Below are 16645 nucleotides of genomic sequence, written 5' to 3' on the forward strand. Positions count from 1 at the left end.
CAGTTGATTCTGACTCACTCACTCCGAGCAGAGGCAGGGAGCTTGTATTGTAGAGGGTGAAAGATGTACCGCAACCTTGTCCCACACTGTACACGCTTATGTGGCTTGCGTGTGTGCGTGCATGTGTGCGTGCATGTAGTTGTACTATACTCCTTGTGATGAGCGTGTGTCCTCACGTAGAATTTGAGAAATATGTTTGAGACATCGTGAGGACAATGTTCTTGGTCCTCACGATAGAAATGTATTGATAAAAAAATAAATACACAAAAGGTGTTTAGAATTAGGTTTACAGGTTGGGGTGAGGATTAGTCATTTAGAGGTTAGTTTTATAGGGGTTAGGGTTGGAGTAATGCCTAATTATACATCAGGTATAGTTCCGACGAAGCAATCTGATTGGTTGAAATAGCTATCTACCCGTGATGATATTGAGCATTATGGAACGGTCTCATAAAACAGAAATCAGCTGCGCTGGTCGCAAAAAAAAGCTGCTGGGCTGCCTGTCCCAGCACTATGCTATGCTAGCAGTTTTCATGTGAAGTTCAGGGACATTAAAAACTTATTTCGAATATCTTAATTACAATGAAATGAAGTTGACATGTTTTTTAAGGGCAACGGTTGTATAATTGCAATATTACACTTGAGGGTGTGTCTTTTCGTCAATATCATCACGCCTGCGTTGCCTCTTCGGGCTCGTGCCGTTGGCAGCGCAGAAGTGACACACTCCTCTCGTGTAATATTGCTTACTTTTACGTAGTTGAGCATTGTGTTCTGCACCGAAAATAGCATTTATATGAGCTCACAAATCATCACAGCACAACGCATTGTGAGCTAGATCAGCTATTTTCAGCCTCTGAATTAGGGTTAAAAATTAAGAAAAATAAAATATAAATAAATACAAGATATTGCTGATGTATAGTAATACAAACTTGTGTGTGTGCGTGTGTGAGCGCGTATGCGCGTGCATGTGTGTGGGTGGGTGGTGTTCAGCACTCTCAGGGGAGCCTGTGTCTTTGCAAATGCATGCAGTCATGTCTGAGATCCTATTAACACATTGACCGCCATTTTAACATACCTCCGTACTCCCACCTGCCTTTCGTCTCCATAGACTTCCATGTAATTGGGTGTGCACGGATCATGCACACCCATGCCTAGATAATGCACCACGTGTGTCCACCTTGCTCACAGCTTTCAAACAAAAAAATCCGAATGGAAATCCGTTCAGGCATTCCTGAGATAACAGCCACTATGTTTAACAAAGATGGCTGCCAAAATGGCTGCCATGCTTGAAAGATGGGGTTGCTATGGGGGTTAAACATGAATTAACCGATGTTAATTCTCGGGACTATCGGGCCTGGCGGGGAAAGACATTGGAATAATCTCGGGACTATCGGGCCTGGCAGGGAATGAGTTAACCAGGCAAAATGTTCGCGTCCATTTGACTCCCTTTGTGGGTCAGTTATTTTTACCCCTCTCAGAGTTAAATTAACGCCCAGGATTTCGCAGCGGTGAAAGAAGGTGTGCTTTCATTCAAAATGAAAGATGTATGTATGTGTGTATGACTCACCTCCACCAGGAAGGACTTGAGAAGCAGGTCTACACAGTAACATCCTCTGTGTTGTTGGAACTCTTGAGGATGTAGTATCAATATAAGTATCAATATTGCATTATATAAATAATCTGTTACAAGTAAAAGTCCGGAATTCAAAATGTACTTGATTAAAAGTACGAAAATATACTTAAAGTAGGCCTACAAAAAGAAAAAGTACAATATGTTTGACAATAGCAGATCTGCAACGCCTCGCGCTGCAACGTTGTGAGCTTGTGTCCCCTTGCTCAAGTAAAGTACAAATACCTCAAAGTTTTACTACAGTACTTAAGTAAATGTACTTAGTTACTTTACACCACTGTCCGTTCTTATGACAGCGACTGTAGGTGTAGTTTTGAGGACAACTGCTTTGAATTGCTATTATTACACACAACAGGGAAAAAATAACATATAGCCTCACCAAACGTTTAGCTCACCCGCCACCTATGTAGCCCAGGTGTTTAATATGCAAAATCTATTTAGACCCCAGGCGTTTAAAAGAAGCAGGTGGCTATTTGCAACATTTATTTACTTCTAGTAGAATAGTGTTTCATATGCAGACCCCTGGCTACTATTAGGTACCCGGCTACCATTTGGAAATATGCGGTATTCGGTTATAAGTCGGTTATCGGTTCTAAATATCTGTTTCGATATGTTTTGGGGCCAGCCCTAACACATTAGTGCCACATTGATGCCAGAATTCCAAACATTGCCTAAGTGGAGTGGTTTAGGAAGTGAACATATAGCGGAGGGAGGGAGAGGTAACAGTCTTCTTCTTGGTATCTGTCCATGAGTCGCAGTGAGATGAGTCATACGTTTTGGAGGCAGCCTTTGTGCTGCAATAATACACACATTATGCAGCGGTCCCCCCCCCACACACACACACACACACACACACACACACACACACACACACACACACACACACACACACACACACACACACACACACACACACACACACACACACACACACGTATAGATTTACATAAGTACTGTACTTAAGTACAATTTTGAGGTGTTACTTTGCAGATATAAATTATAATATCATAAAGCATACATAAACCACTTTTAGCCCTATTTTATACCCTGGCTATTTGAAAATAGGCGATCTACAGCTTGTGAGCTTGTAGATTTTCAAACATTTCGTACTTTTACTTTTGGTGCTTTGGTACATTTTGATGCCAACACCTTCATACTTTTACTCAAGTACATTGTGAATTCTGGACTTTTACTTATATTTCTATATTGCAGTATTGATTCTTTTACAACTTTTAAAACATTGTAGCCTACTTTTTCCACCACTGCACACACACACACACACACACACACGCACGCACGCACACACACACACACACACACACACACACACACACACACACGCGCACACCATGCTTGGGGGGGGGGGGTTTCACAAATTGAAGTTCTGGTGGTTTTGATGTAGCTGTTAGTGTTGATCCGTGCTTTAGTGTTTTGCCACGGCACAACAGGTCTCCTTCCTTCTCGGGGTACGCCTCGCCTCGGTGCCTCTCTCACCCCGCTGCTCTTTGATCGCTGAAAAGGCCCGGCCGTCCCGCTCGCTGCCCGCCAGACACCATCACTCACACTCTGCCTAATTGGCTTCAAAGTGCCATCTGCATGGAAGAGAGACATGGGAGAAATGGGAGAGGAGGGACTGTGGGAGGACAAGAGGGAGAGAGGGAGAGAGGGGGAGAAAGCAAAAGAAAGAACTGAAAGGGTGGCCGGGGCGCGTGGGGTGTGTGTGTGTGTGTGTGTGTGTGTGTGTGGGGTGGGGTGGGGTGGGGTGGGGGGGGGGGGGGGTAGTTACAGAGAAGAGCAAAAAAGAAAGCACAGGATGCCAGTCCAGTGCTGGGAAATATGTTGATTTTATATTGATATACGGTGATATGAGAGCATCCTCTGGTTTATTGGATATCGTAATATGGCATAAGTGGCTTTTCCTGTTTTTTCTACTTTTCTAAAAAGCTCTCAACACACTTGGTATATACAGTATTTGTGTGTTTTTTTTTATGTACATTCTTTTTCTAAACAATATCGTTATAATATCAATATTGAGGTATTTGGTGCAGCGCAAAGATGAGGCTAGTGTGTACACAGAGGAAAAACTTTTTTGGAAGAGCCCTGGGCGGTTCCTGACTTCTTTATTGGCAGGTTATGTTAGGCTACATGGCTTTTTTGAGTTGTGGATTCCGGTCGGTCTATTATTTCTCGATTGCCAACCGCTGTTCTCAATCAGAGACCGATGTTTGCGTTGCCACGGAAACCATGAAAAGTTGCACAACTGCACAAGTAATGCACAGTGCCTTTCTGTTTTCTACAGATGGTGAAAGTGAGTATTGTAATCTTTCAAAATTAATGATGTGTCATACATTGAAATCTTGTGAAAAGAAGACTTCCGCACACCCAGTTCCTTTCAAGCAGGTGCGTAGCCGACAAGTAGTAGGATGGTTCTTTGAAAGATTAGCCCCGCACTCTGCCACTTGCAAGTTCAATTTATTAGCAACATATATGTATATGTACGTTTTTTTCAGAAAACTCGTACATCTGCTATTTTTGAACATTTTAGAAACATCTTGAAATGTTGACTAATTTCATTTTTCCCCCTCTCTTCTGGGGGTCTCTGGCACAAAACATTTGGATGGGGGGTCCGCGGCCAAATACATATCAATTTGGGGGTCCTTTTCCACAAGAAAGTGTGAGAACTATTGATTTAGAAGAATCTCAGGTCTTGGGTCTTAACCCATTTAGGACTAAGGCCGATTTAAATCCTGACCTATAAGATTTCCAAAAAACTTCAAATATTTATACAAAAAAATACAAAAACATTATGTTGCCATGTACTGTAAGGGGTTCCCGTCTTGAAAGGTAAAAACCCGTCCTAAATGAGTTAATTTTAGGACGTAATAAGCGGGATGATGCACAGCGAGCCAGACATTATTATTTTTATCCCTTATTAAACAAATTAGCCGGAACGCAACTTTGAGTCCTAGACTGCTTACGCTGCCAGAGCATGACAACCCCTTCATTGAAAGGGTCCTGATTAAACAGGGACACTATTCTGAACGCCTCCAGTGCCCTTTATCCAAATCCTGTTTACAGAGGCAGGGGAACGGGACGGCCAGCGTCCCAGCAGTGGCATTTCGCTGCCATTTAGCACACAACGGTAATGTGTCAAGTGGTAATTAACCATCTTTCTTTAAGCTTCACCTCATGCTAGGATTCCCGCCGTTGATGATGCAGGGTCATTAAGGAGGAGGAGACTTCAGTCATAAATCCTACACGTTTTGCTGGGTTGAAGTGGGAGAGGGGATGTGGAGATTAGGGCAATAACCGCAATACTGCCATACCGCGGTTGTGTAATGCATACCGCGGCGTCGAGATCGTAACCGCGATTTAACCGTGAATATTTGTTTAAAATGTTTTATTTAAATGTATTTAAATTATATATTTTTTCATTCAAAACAACTTTTTTGGAGATCATCGATACCGCCATACCGTATGTAAACCGTGACTTATTACCGCTATAACAAAAAATCCATAGTGGAGATACTGTATGTATGGCAATGTTCTACAAACATTTTCATCTCAAGGACCCCCAAATTGATATGTATTTGGCTGCGGACTCCCACCTGAAAATATTTGGTGCCAGGGACCCGCACGACAAAACACAGCAATGTTATTAAATGTAGTCTAAGTCCATTTTAATTAATCTAAATCTAAAGGAAAAAAACAAAGAAAGAAATTCAAACTTATTTTGTTAAACGTCATTGCAAGCCAACCCTCAAGGCTACTCTGTTGAGCTTGCTTCAACAGAGTAGACTTTTATAGCCCATTATGATTGCGGTGAATTCTAATATCTAATAAGTTGGGAAGGTTTTCCAATAAAGCTTTGACCTTCTGGACAATCTCAAAAGATATGCGTAAATGTTCCTATCTCATCCTAGTTCAATTACATGAAGTACAAAACAGAGGCATGGCTAGCTTCATCATAAGCATCCCGCTTGTATGTTGAGGCCATATAGGAAGAGACAGTTCATATGAATGTTCGCTGTTTCCCCACTGCTGGTGTCAGAAACAATAACTCTATTCAAGTGAATGGGTTTTTGAGGAACTTTACACTTGATTTTATTACCTTAATAAGTAAATAAGTAAGCCTTGCCGAACCTGTCATATAGCCTATCTCCTGTTTCTGTAGCTTGAGGGAGCTGAACACAAAGCGGTACTGTGTACCGCTTTGTGTGATTGTAAGGCAAAACATGTAGGAGCAGTGTCAAAAAATGTGTTTTGCAAGAATCAGCCTCGTGGTGGCGCTAGAAGAGGGGCATGTGAGAAATGAGGGGTGGAGGTTGTGGTTTGGGAGCCAAGGAGTGTGTGTGTGTGCAAAGTTTGGCATGGATGGGGGCAACGGTGGCGGAGATATGACATGGGGAAAAGTGTGACGTGACCGACAGACTCACTGACAGTCTGACAGAAGATCGCAACATTTATTTTTTGGGGGGTTAGAGTTAGGTTTAGCGTTGGGGTAAGGGTTATTACCTTAATAAACATTGTTATAAATACTTTATGCTTCCAGTTGCTAGTTTAAAGTCTGGGTCTTTTACCTGTAGGTGAGACACCTGCTGTAGGCGAGACCATGTGAAGCAAGAAATCCAGAATCTCTGGCCCTGTTACTATTTTGATAAAGCTGTTGCTAAGATACTAGTGCACTTGATGAATTGAGTCATTCCAATTCCATGAGTCTGATCAGAGCTCATTTCTCTCGGTCAGTGGGTTTTCACTTGTGTATGAGCTTGATGAGTTCAGTTAAAAGATTCATGAGAAAATGAGATTTTATTAATAATTTATATTTTTACACGGGCAGAGCTAAATAATGTATGTGCTGGCCTAGGGGGAAACCTTAGGACTAATACACACTTCCAGATATTTGCTCCGATTATGCTTTCGCCGACCATTTTTGGCGCTCGCTGACAAAAACCACGATTTGAAACAAGATCGGGCTTTGCTCGCAGAGGTTTTGCTCACTGTTTGTGAAAGGCTCTGCGAGAAGATCCTCGTGCGATTCCAGCGCTCGCCGAGACATTCCTGTGCCTTTCTGAATATCTGGCAGGTTTGATATTTGGCTCCGTCGCAGACTGCCTGACTGGGCTGCGATAAGCACTGCGAGAAGCTAGTAGCAAGCATCGGTTTCAACCTACGAGAGAACAGTAGCTAGACCCTCCAGAAAAAGTATTTCAAACTAAAGATGATCAGGATTCAGATGAAAGACAACTCTTGGGCGCTGGCCGATGAGATTGAAGGACCATGTTTTGAGGACCAATGTGTTGTTTTGCTTACGCAAGATTTTGAAATGTACCCAGTGATCTTTGTGACAGAATCCTCTATTTAGATCCAGACCATCCTCTATTTATGATGAATGCCCATGGAGGAATGTACTCACAGGGACTGCAATCTGCTATGTGAATGTCATACTGACAAGAGGCCTGATGACAGGGTCTTCTCTGCACTTTCACTCAGTGCAGCCATTGCAGCAGTAAACTCTCAATCAAAGCCCAAAGCACCTAGAAAAGCTATAAAAGGGTGCTCCGCAGAGTGCAGGTCTTCACCAGGCTGGTTCGCCTATACCAGGGGCCGTGTTTCAGTCGTGGGTTGCAGACGAGAGAGCTGTATAGCATTTCCACAACATTATGTTTCAACTTTTTCTGAATTTGTGGCACCCCCCCCCATAAACTGTAAAAAATATGGACGGAACCCATTGGTTTCTATACTGCGAAAATTAAGCTTTTTTGCCCGTATATGGGTGTCGCCATCATGGTACCCATTACTACCCAAGGAATGCTATTGGCTGCCAACGGTCACACGCAACCGCAGGGATACATAGGACATTGTCTTGAGTTTGCCGAAAATAAAGCACACGTAGAAGAATGATCACAAGCCCCTCCTTAACATCAATTATAATATGAATTGGACCATATTTTCGCAAAACGCTATCATAGGAACTTATAGTTCCGTGTTTGCTTCATTTTAAATCCGGACAACTGGCCCCCTGCACCCCCTATGGGCAGAACTGAAAGCACTTTTGGAGATGTGCTCTAGAGCAGTGGTTCTCAACCTTTTCAGGCCGCGATCCCCAAAATAATCATATTTTAACTGGGGACCCCTCCACCCTGATGAGCACTAAGAGTTGAGGCATTACATGTTGTATAACACGGTTCGATTGTGAAAATAGCAGATCTACATGCCCACAACGCCTCACGTTGCGAGGCGGTGTGAGCATGTAGATCGGCTATTTTCACAATTTCTGTCTCTAATATTTGACAATTTGGCCAATGTTTAATTTGTCATTTTAGAGGTATTAAAAAGTCCTTAAATTGTCACTTTAGACATGTGCAGATAGCCTCTATACCCTTAAACCTTTTGTTGTTGTTTTTTTGAGCGGTGGTCACAACGCTCCTATACGTGGCCGTGTGTGTGGGTCTGTCTGTCTGTCTGTCTGTCTGTCTGTCTGTATGTCTGTCTCCGTGTCCGTAGCCTGCAGTAACCTTTTCTGACCACACATGTTAAGGGGGGGGGGCGCTGTTGCACACACACACACACACACACACACACACACACACACACACACACACACACACACACACCACCGCTCAGTTCACACAAGTGTGATTTTTTTTTGACTGTTGAGTGAGAAACCAATGTTGCACATTAAGTTAATCATCTGGGGACCCCCACAAAATAATTTGGCGACCCCCCTGGGGATCCCGACCCACAGGTTGAGAACCACTGCTCTAGAGGCAACCCAACATGAAGTGATTACAAATCGTATGTTGATTGGATGTTGCGTTCATCATAATATGGCATCCGTCAGTCTGGTGGTGAAGACAAAAATGGAACATGGCTAAAGTGTATCATATATACCAGGGGTCAGCAACCTTTTTGAGATGAAGTGCCATGTTTTTATTTTCTCAAGTGTCAGTGTGCCATGTCAACATACATTTTAATGACAAATATTTTGACATATTTTGAATGGCAGGAACGATCATTAGACCCAGAGCAATAATCCACCTATCTCCCCGACTCCCTCCCCAGTCAGAGTTCAGAGTTTTAATGAATGTAGAATTTTGTGCAAGATGTAATTTGCTATAAATTAGCTAACTTCATTTAATTGACCACGTTTAAAAAAATAATAATGACAAATATTTGGACATAAGGTATTTCGATTGGCAGGACATTGTTATAACGATCATTAGACCGAGAGCAATAACCCATCTATCTCCCTGATGCCCTCCCCAGTCAGAGTTCAGAGTTTTAATGAATGTAGAATGTTGTGCAAGATGTAATTTGCGATAAATTATCTTAACTTCATTTAATTTACCACGTTTAAAAAAAAAATGTTTTTAAAATAAAAGTCCTCTCTCACACTTCTGCCAATGTGCCGGTGATCACCCTCCCCTGTGCCAATGTTGGCACCCATGCCTAAGGTTGCCTACCCCTGATATATACTGTATCTGTGAGATGTTCACTGTATTTGCCTTGACATAATGGTAGCCCGATGGAGATTGCTGCCATTAGACAGCTGTCTGAATTCACTTGCACTGAGCCTGTAGAGCTGTTGCAAGGATCAATTTTACGAACGGTAGAATGGCTATGCAATCACTTTGACAATGGACACAAAAAAAGGAAGACATAAATAGAAAGTTGTTTCTTCCAGATCAATGAGCACATTCTTTCTTTTGTTTCTTTCTTAAGACCAACTTGAGGAGGATAAATTGCACAGTAATGGAGGTAAAGTATTGTCATCTTAGCAGGGGGGGGGGGAGGAATCATCTTGACTGCCCACATCCACGTCATTGCTTTCTGTTGTTTTTGTTTTTGGTGTAAAGTGCTGTTATAGCGGCTGTGATTCATGCAGCTTTCTATTCACGCTCCCTCCCATCTGTCCATCTGTGAAAGCTACACATCTCATCTAGCTATAATACCTGAATACCATTGCATGTATGATGCTAGTGCTAACTGAGTTTTTGCGAAAATGAGCTGTGTAACAAACAAAGGCTTATGTTATTCACAAAGTGTGTTCAACAAAAGTATCCACAAATCAAGTAAATAAAACAAGCACAACATCAGCTTTCACGTTCACAGTTTAGATATTAAACAACTAAAGCCAATGGCGTAAAATGTGATACATTCTTATTGTGTACTGTACATTGAAAGATGTATGTAAAAATATATGTACCGTATATCATTGTAAATCTGGCGCTGGAAACCATTGCAAACCTTTTGGATGACAGACTGTGGTGCTCATTCGTGCTGTATGTACAATCGGTGGTACGTGTGTATGTGGCCTTCATACATTCCACAGTTCCCACTCTCCTCTTCCCTCCCGGTGGACAGGGAGCCAGGCCAAGCAGGACTGGTCCATCCAGTGGCCGACCTCCGAGTCAGGCAAGGAGAACACCCCGGTGTGCCAGCCAGAGCCCAGCCAGTGGATCCGTTTCCAGCTCTCCCAAAGCCCCGTGGTCCAGTCCAAGTGCGACCAGTACGTGTGCCACAGTCCCTCCCTGTACTCCGATCGACTGACCGTGGACGCCGCCGCCGCCCACCTCTTCCCATCGTCCCTGGACGCGGGCCACCGCTCCCTGCCCCCGTCCCCCCGGCAGAGGCACTTAGGCCACACGCCTCCCCGGACTCCCCTGGTGGTGAACGCCATGACCCCGCCGGGCACGCCCCCCATGCGGCGCCGGAACAAGGTGAAGGCGCCGGGGACGCCGCCCCCGCCCAGCCGCAAGCTGATCCACCTGCTGCCGGGCTTCACCGCGCTGCACCGCAGCAAGTCCCACGAGTTCCAGCTGGGGAACCGCCTGGAGGACGTGCAGACGCCCAAGTAAGTGCCATCCACGTCCCCAGGGTACGTTCATACTATCCGCCTTTTATGAATCCATCCATTGGTATCTTTGTTCTACTTTTTAGAGCTCTTGTCTTTGTATTTAATGCAAAGAGAACACAGGGTCTGGGCCCTATACCCTCATGTGGGGGTGACATAGACGGGGTGGGGTGGGGCTTGTCCGTACAGCTCTATACTCGTACAACGAGCAGCAAAAATAGCCGACCTACTAGCCGATCTACGATGCTCATGTGTTGTGAGCTTGTTATTTTCGCTGTCTGTATTTATTTTACAGTGTTCACAACATGCATTACATGGGCTACCTACAAACAGTTGTTTGTCGGTTATTTACAAGGTAATTAATTACAAGGTAATCTAGGATTCAGTACGTCAGTTGATGGAAGAAAATGATGAAAGAGGAAATCAAATGAAAAAGCAGCAGTGACAGATCTCCTCAAGGGAGGAAAGAGGCAAATATTGCACTTTTGCTCCACTATTATTATTTGACAGTATTTAGTCACTAGTTACTTTACTTTGCAGATTTAGATTATTATCACAAAATATACATTAACCTCTTCTGCCCTATATTACCATTTGAAAATAGCCAATCTAAAAGCTAAAAGATCTGCTATTTTCAAAAGATTTTTATACATTTTGAACTTGTGAAATGGGACGTTCTGCATCATGAGTACTCTCTACTGTTGGTACTTTTAAGTAGTTTTGATACTTGTGTACTTTTACTCAAATACATTTTGAATTCCGGATTTTCACTTATAACAGAGTGTTTCTACATTGCAGTATTGATACTTTTAAGTATAAAAAAAACTGAGTACTTTTTCCACTACTGGTCCCGGCCCACTGTTTGGGAAGCACTGCCATGAATTAGGCTACCAGCGGGCAGTCGATCAGTCAGTCAGTCAGTCAGTCAGTCAGTCAGTAGAGATTCGGGGGCCTAGGGCCAGAGTTCCTGACCGGCCGTGGCTGCGTCTGGTGCTATGCTGATCAGATTTAGACTGCGCACAGGGTCCACCGCTGTGAGGTAATCAGGAAGCAGAGCCCCCCTCAGGACAGCCGTGCTCATTCTGATAATGCCATTAGATGACAATGCCCTATCACTGTGCCACTTGCTAAGTTAATATTTGGGGAGTTTGTCTTCTGCTTTTACGACAGCCATCTGGGTTATATTTAGTGCATGCGTGCTTGCAGATAGGGGGGGGGGGGCTGTGTGTGTGTGTGTGTGTGTGTGTGTGTGTGTGTGTGTGTGTGTGTGTGTGTGTGTGTGTGTGTGTGTGTGTGTGTGTGTGTGTGTGTGTGTGTGTGTGTGTGTGTGTGTGTGTGTGTGTGTGTGTGTGTGTGTGTGTGTGCATGTGTGTGCGCGTGTGCATGTGTGTGCGTGCGTGCGTGCGTGCTTACCGGTATATTACTATACATGTGAGGGCCAAATGTCCCCACAAGTTTAGCAGAAGTTGAGAAATAGACATTTTGAGGACACATTCCATGGTCCTAACGAGAGAAATGGTTGGTTAATGGTTGAAAGTTTTATTATATTTTTTTAGATTAATGGTTACAATTAGGAAAATGTTCAGGTTAGGGTTAGACATCTAGAGGTTGTGTTTAGGGGTTAGGATTGAGGTTACGCCAAGTTTTTACTGAAAATAGCTGACAGCACTGTATCTACTGTACAAGCTCTGTGAGTTTGTAGAGCTGCTATGTTCAGCTTTAGGTTTACATTTAAGATGGCAAACAGTAAAAATTGCATTCTTATAAAATATCTGTATGTACTGTATATGTTGATATCCACAGTAATTAAGTACAGTTACGGCCGGACTACACCAAGAAATGCGCACATACGCGCGTACTATCCGTGAAGACGCTCGCGTATGCGTAAACGCTCCAGGCTACACCAAGGAGGGAGTATATGTGAGGAAGACCAGATAGTCTGTGTACAAAACGCATACGCGTGCTTAAAAAATAGAGCCGATCCTATTTTTAGGGAATGCGTATCCGTGGTTCGCGCTATCCGTACGCCTGTTGTAGCCGGCTGAATTGATATACATTGGATCCATCCAAAACGCGCATACGCGCGCGCGCCCCGCATACGCACGGTCGCGCGCGAAACGGCTTGGTGTAGTCCGGCCGTTATACAAACCTGTGTGTGTGTGTGTGTGTGTGTGTGTGTGTGCGTGTGCGTGTGCGTGTGCGTGCCTGTGCGTGCGTGTGTGCCCGTGCTTGTGTGTGTGTGTGCGCTCACGCACGCACACACACGTGTGTATGCCCAGTAAGGAGAGAATCACAGTTGCGCTGACCTCAAACGGCATTAGAGAATTGATTACCGGTCTCAGAGCTCTGATAGACCGCAGGCTCAGAGCTGAGATCCTCTAATCAATGGCTTTTGTACGGAGCGCGCCCGGAAATGCTGCCACTCGTCTGGACGGAGGACATCGTCTGCTTGCCTTCGCTGATAGCGAAACGATCCCCAGAGAGCATCATGGCTGAACGGGGCTCAGTGGGTTGTAGTGCAAGAAAGTGCCGGCAAGGATCAACTCGCAGGTTCAGTTCCGACACAAGCCACCTGTGTGCATTTTATTTAATCTTTACACGCACAAGGGGAATGGAGTTCATGCACGTTGTTGCATCTGTTCTGTTCTGTTTTGGCTCAGCGTGGCTCAGAGCTGTCTAGAATAGATAGAAGAGGGTCTGTGGGTCTGTCTGTCTGTCTGTCTGTCTGTCTGTCTGACTGACTGACTGACTGACTGACTGACTTGTCTGGTTGTCTGTGCATTCGGATCTGGCAAACCGCTCCACCAAACAGAGACAGATATACTGTATATTGTGCACACTGCAGGCCACAGAAGTACCGCCCCTTAATAATTATTCAACATGAATTTTATATTCCGGTTGAAACCTTCCCCAAATTTGGAGTCATACATGATTGATATGTCATATAGACGATGACTGACGTCACAGGCTGGCCAGTGGCCACATGAAGTTCAATATCCACTTTGAAGCCACGTCTGAAATCCGCTACGGTTTAGCCTGAAAGTAGATTTCACTATTTATACAGCTCTCCAGTGTCAAGATCACACAATACTCCATCCGTTATTATCTTTGTTCTACTTTACAGCTCTTGTCTTTGGCTTTAATACAAAGAGAATTAAGGTTTTACCCTGGAGTAAATGAAATCTAGAACTCTGATCATTCAGGTTCTTTTCACAGGTACACTGTTGCCTACCATGTCTCTCGCTGACCACCAACCTGGGCATTTTAATAAGCTCACAGAGCTACTTTCTCATTTGCTCTTGACTTAATTACTCGGTTCTGTGTCCAGGACACAAGAACCAGGGATTACCCGCTCACCCCTTGAGACATTCCTCTTAATGAGAAATGGCCTCATATCTCTGAATCACTGGCATGCAGTACAGGCCTAAGACTGAGGAGATGAATAACACAAGAATGCTCGCTTTGTCTTATTGATCTGGAAGGCTGTGGTTGGGTTAGCCACTGACGGATGAGTGCCATTCCATTCAGAAACATTGAGGAATTTCTGTTGGCTTGATATGAGAGTGGTGGAGCATTCGTTGACTGAGGAAATGTTTTAAAAAACCAATCACATCCAAAAGTCTATATAGTAGATCTACACGCTCATGACGTATTTTGAACTTGTACAGCGGCTATTTTTGCACTCCAACATTGTACAATGAAGTAATAATACAGGGTTCATTCTTGGTAAAACAGACTAATCAATTTAGTTGATTGTAAAATATAAATATTTGTGTTGATTCGTTAAATATTCAGTTAACCTGCATGAGCGAGATTACGTTGTTTATTGGTTCTAAATATTGGTTTTCATATATTTTCCGTTAATTGCCCAGCCCTATAGTTAAAATGCAGCCTGCACAGTATAGGGAATCAAATCAACTATTCAAATTAAACGGTGAATTCCGGAAACACTAATTACCTCTACATTGATTTATTTTTGACGTTTCGGTCACACAAGGACTTTCATCAAGATAACCCAACCATAATGGTGACAGTGTTTAATAAAGACCATCGTTCCACAGCTGTTTAGAAGGTGTGTTTACAATCGCACGTGAAAGCAACGGTTAAAAATGTGGGCCTAACCCCCCCACCCCACACACACACACACACACTTCCCGCATTGTCACGCAAAAATAGTTCCGTTGTGCTCTGACCTATTTTGACCTGGTATCTGTCCTGCGTTTCTAACTGCAGTGCAGCTATGACAAGTGAATTTCCCTCGCGGGATCAATAAAGGTCTATCTATCTATCTTAAAAGCATGATAAGGCATTTGAAAGGAAATAAAGGATGAAAGGAAATAAAAACAGATAAAGGCCTAGCTAAAACTTGGCTATAATATAACTTTGTGATGCATGTGACCAGTTAATCAGTTCTTCATGGGCCCGTGAGGAAACTTTTGTCAAAGTTTTCACAAATCAGATATATTTCTTTGTGACAGGCTGCACCCCCTTTGTTTTGCCTTTTCTCAAGCAATCAGCAGTAAGGTAGTGTAAAGTAAGTAGCCTTGGGAACAAATAGTTCCTGAGCCATGTAGCCCATAGAGCCTATCTTCTGCTAATCTGTCTGGAACCTGTCTGTGTGATCATGTACCCCCTCACAGAGGAACCTTATCTCTAAGCATGAACTTCCACTTTTAAACACAGGGTTCCAGCTCTACAGCTCTGACCTCAATACATTCTTGAAAGCAAGTTATCATGACTCCATAAAATACAAATTCCAAGCATGCATCTGGGGCCTGTTTCACGAAAGTAGAATAAACTAAGCTGGGATTTAAGACATATCCAGACTTGACAAAGCCTCCTCTGTATAGCCTGGTTTATTCAGTTCCACTAACGCCAAGCCAGGCTGAGAAGGAGAGACTTTTCTTTGGAAAGCCCATGCAGTCGAGCGTCGAATCCTTGATCGTGACCAATGACGGCACCAAAGAACAGAGCAGTGTCCCCCCCCCCCCCCACACACACACACAAAAAAAAAGACAGGCATGCTACAGGCCTGCTATCAGTGGTGAAAAAAGTACGCATATTTTGTACTCAAGTAAAAGTATCAATACTGTAATGAAAAAATACTCTGTTAGTAAAAGTCCGGAATTCAAAATGTACTTGAGTAAAGGTATCAAAATATACTTAAAGTACAAAAAGTAAAAGTACTCATTATGCAGATGTCCCATTTCAAGTTTTCAAATGTAGGAAAATCTTTTGAAAATGACAGATCTACAAGCTCAGAATGCTTCGCATTGTGAGCTTGTAAATCTACAAACTTTTCAAATAAATGTATTGGAGTAAAAGTACAATATATTGTAGAAGTAAATAAAGTATTGGAAATTGGAAATACTCAAGTAAAGTACAAATACCTCAAGAGTATACTTAAAGGATGGGTGGTCTTCCCCTTTAAAGGGGAATTTCGGTCAAAAACAACTTTCCTACCTTTAAAATGATGTTTTTGGAAGCCTTCAGGGTGATCCAGGAGTTGTTTTGGCCAAAGCAGCAATTTATTCCATTTTCGATTGTATGTCCAGCTCAAAACAGCACATATAGGTTCGATTATTATTCCGGTTATTTTTCTCGCTTCAAAGTCAATTTTTTCGCTTTGTATCAGTCTCTGGTGCTCTTGCTAGCCACGGGAGGTACTGTTTCCACGGGAGCATCCATGTTTGTTGACGAAACTGTGACCTTTCAACTCCGCCTAGTTGGTGCAATCCCGGCTCTTGCCACTAGGGGTGCGCCACATACTAGACCAGCTCCCTTCTGCTGTTGTTTGCTTGTGAAGAAAATAATTTGTAGAATAAACTGATGCAACCCTCAAGCTGTCTTTCGTATATGAAAAGTGTTCTCTTAGCCTCAACAAAGGGTATACAGAAATAACTCACACCTACAGTATGTAAATATTAGCCTGACTGCAAGCGTCAGACTCTATCACACACTTCGTTTTGGGAAGAGAGTCTGAGATTTCGGGCAGACATTCCACTTCTGGGGGGGCGGGCAGGGGGTGGTTTAAAAAAATGTTAAGTTGACTTGCTCTTAATTGCTCCCTCTGAACTTCAAAGGGCTTGTGAGCTGCTGTAATTGATTGAGCCATACAAGTGTCAATAGCTCGTTAGTCACTGAAAGCATCAAAGACTACA

At 43.3% G+C, this 16645-nt stretch overlaps 1 protein-coding gene across 1 annotated transcript in view; it reads left to right on the top strand.

Annotated features, from left to right (window-relative positions):
* ksr2 (kinase suppressor of ras 2) overlaps nucleotides 1-16645 on the top strand; it is a gene marked incomplete at both ends in the record, with an annotated part of 123331 nt that overhangs the window by 19790 nt on the left and 86896 nt on the right. Inside the window, 2 exons of the mRNA XM_080738050.1 lie at nucleotides 9353-9390; nucleotides 10003-10484. Coding sequence (XP_080594176.1) covers nucleotides 9353-9390; nucleotides 10003-10484 — 520 coding nt within the window. The remainder of the gene's footprint in view (nucleotides 1-9352; nucleotides 9391-10002; nucleotides 10485-16645) is intronic.

Source organism: Nannobrachium achirus (assembly GCF_963921795.1).
Source record: "Nannobrachium achirus genome assembly, chromosome: 12".
NCBI lineage: Eukaryota > Metazoa > Chordata > Actinopteri > Myctophiformes > Myctophidae > Nannobrachium > Nannobrachium achirus.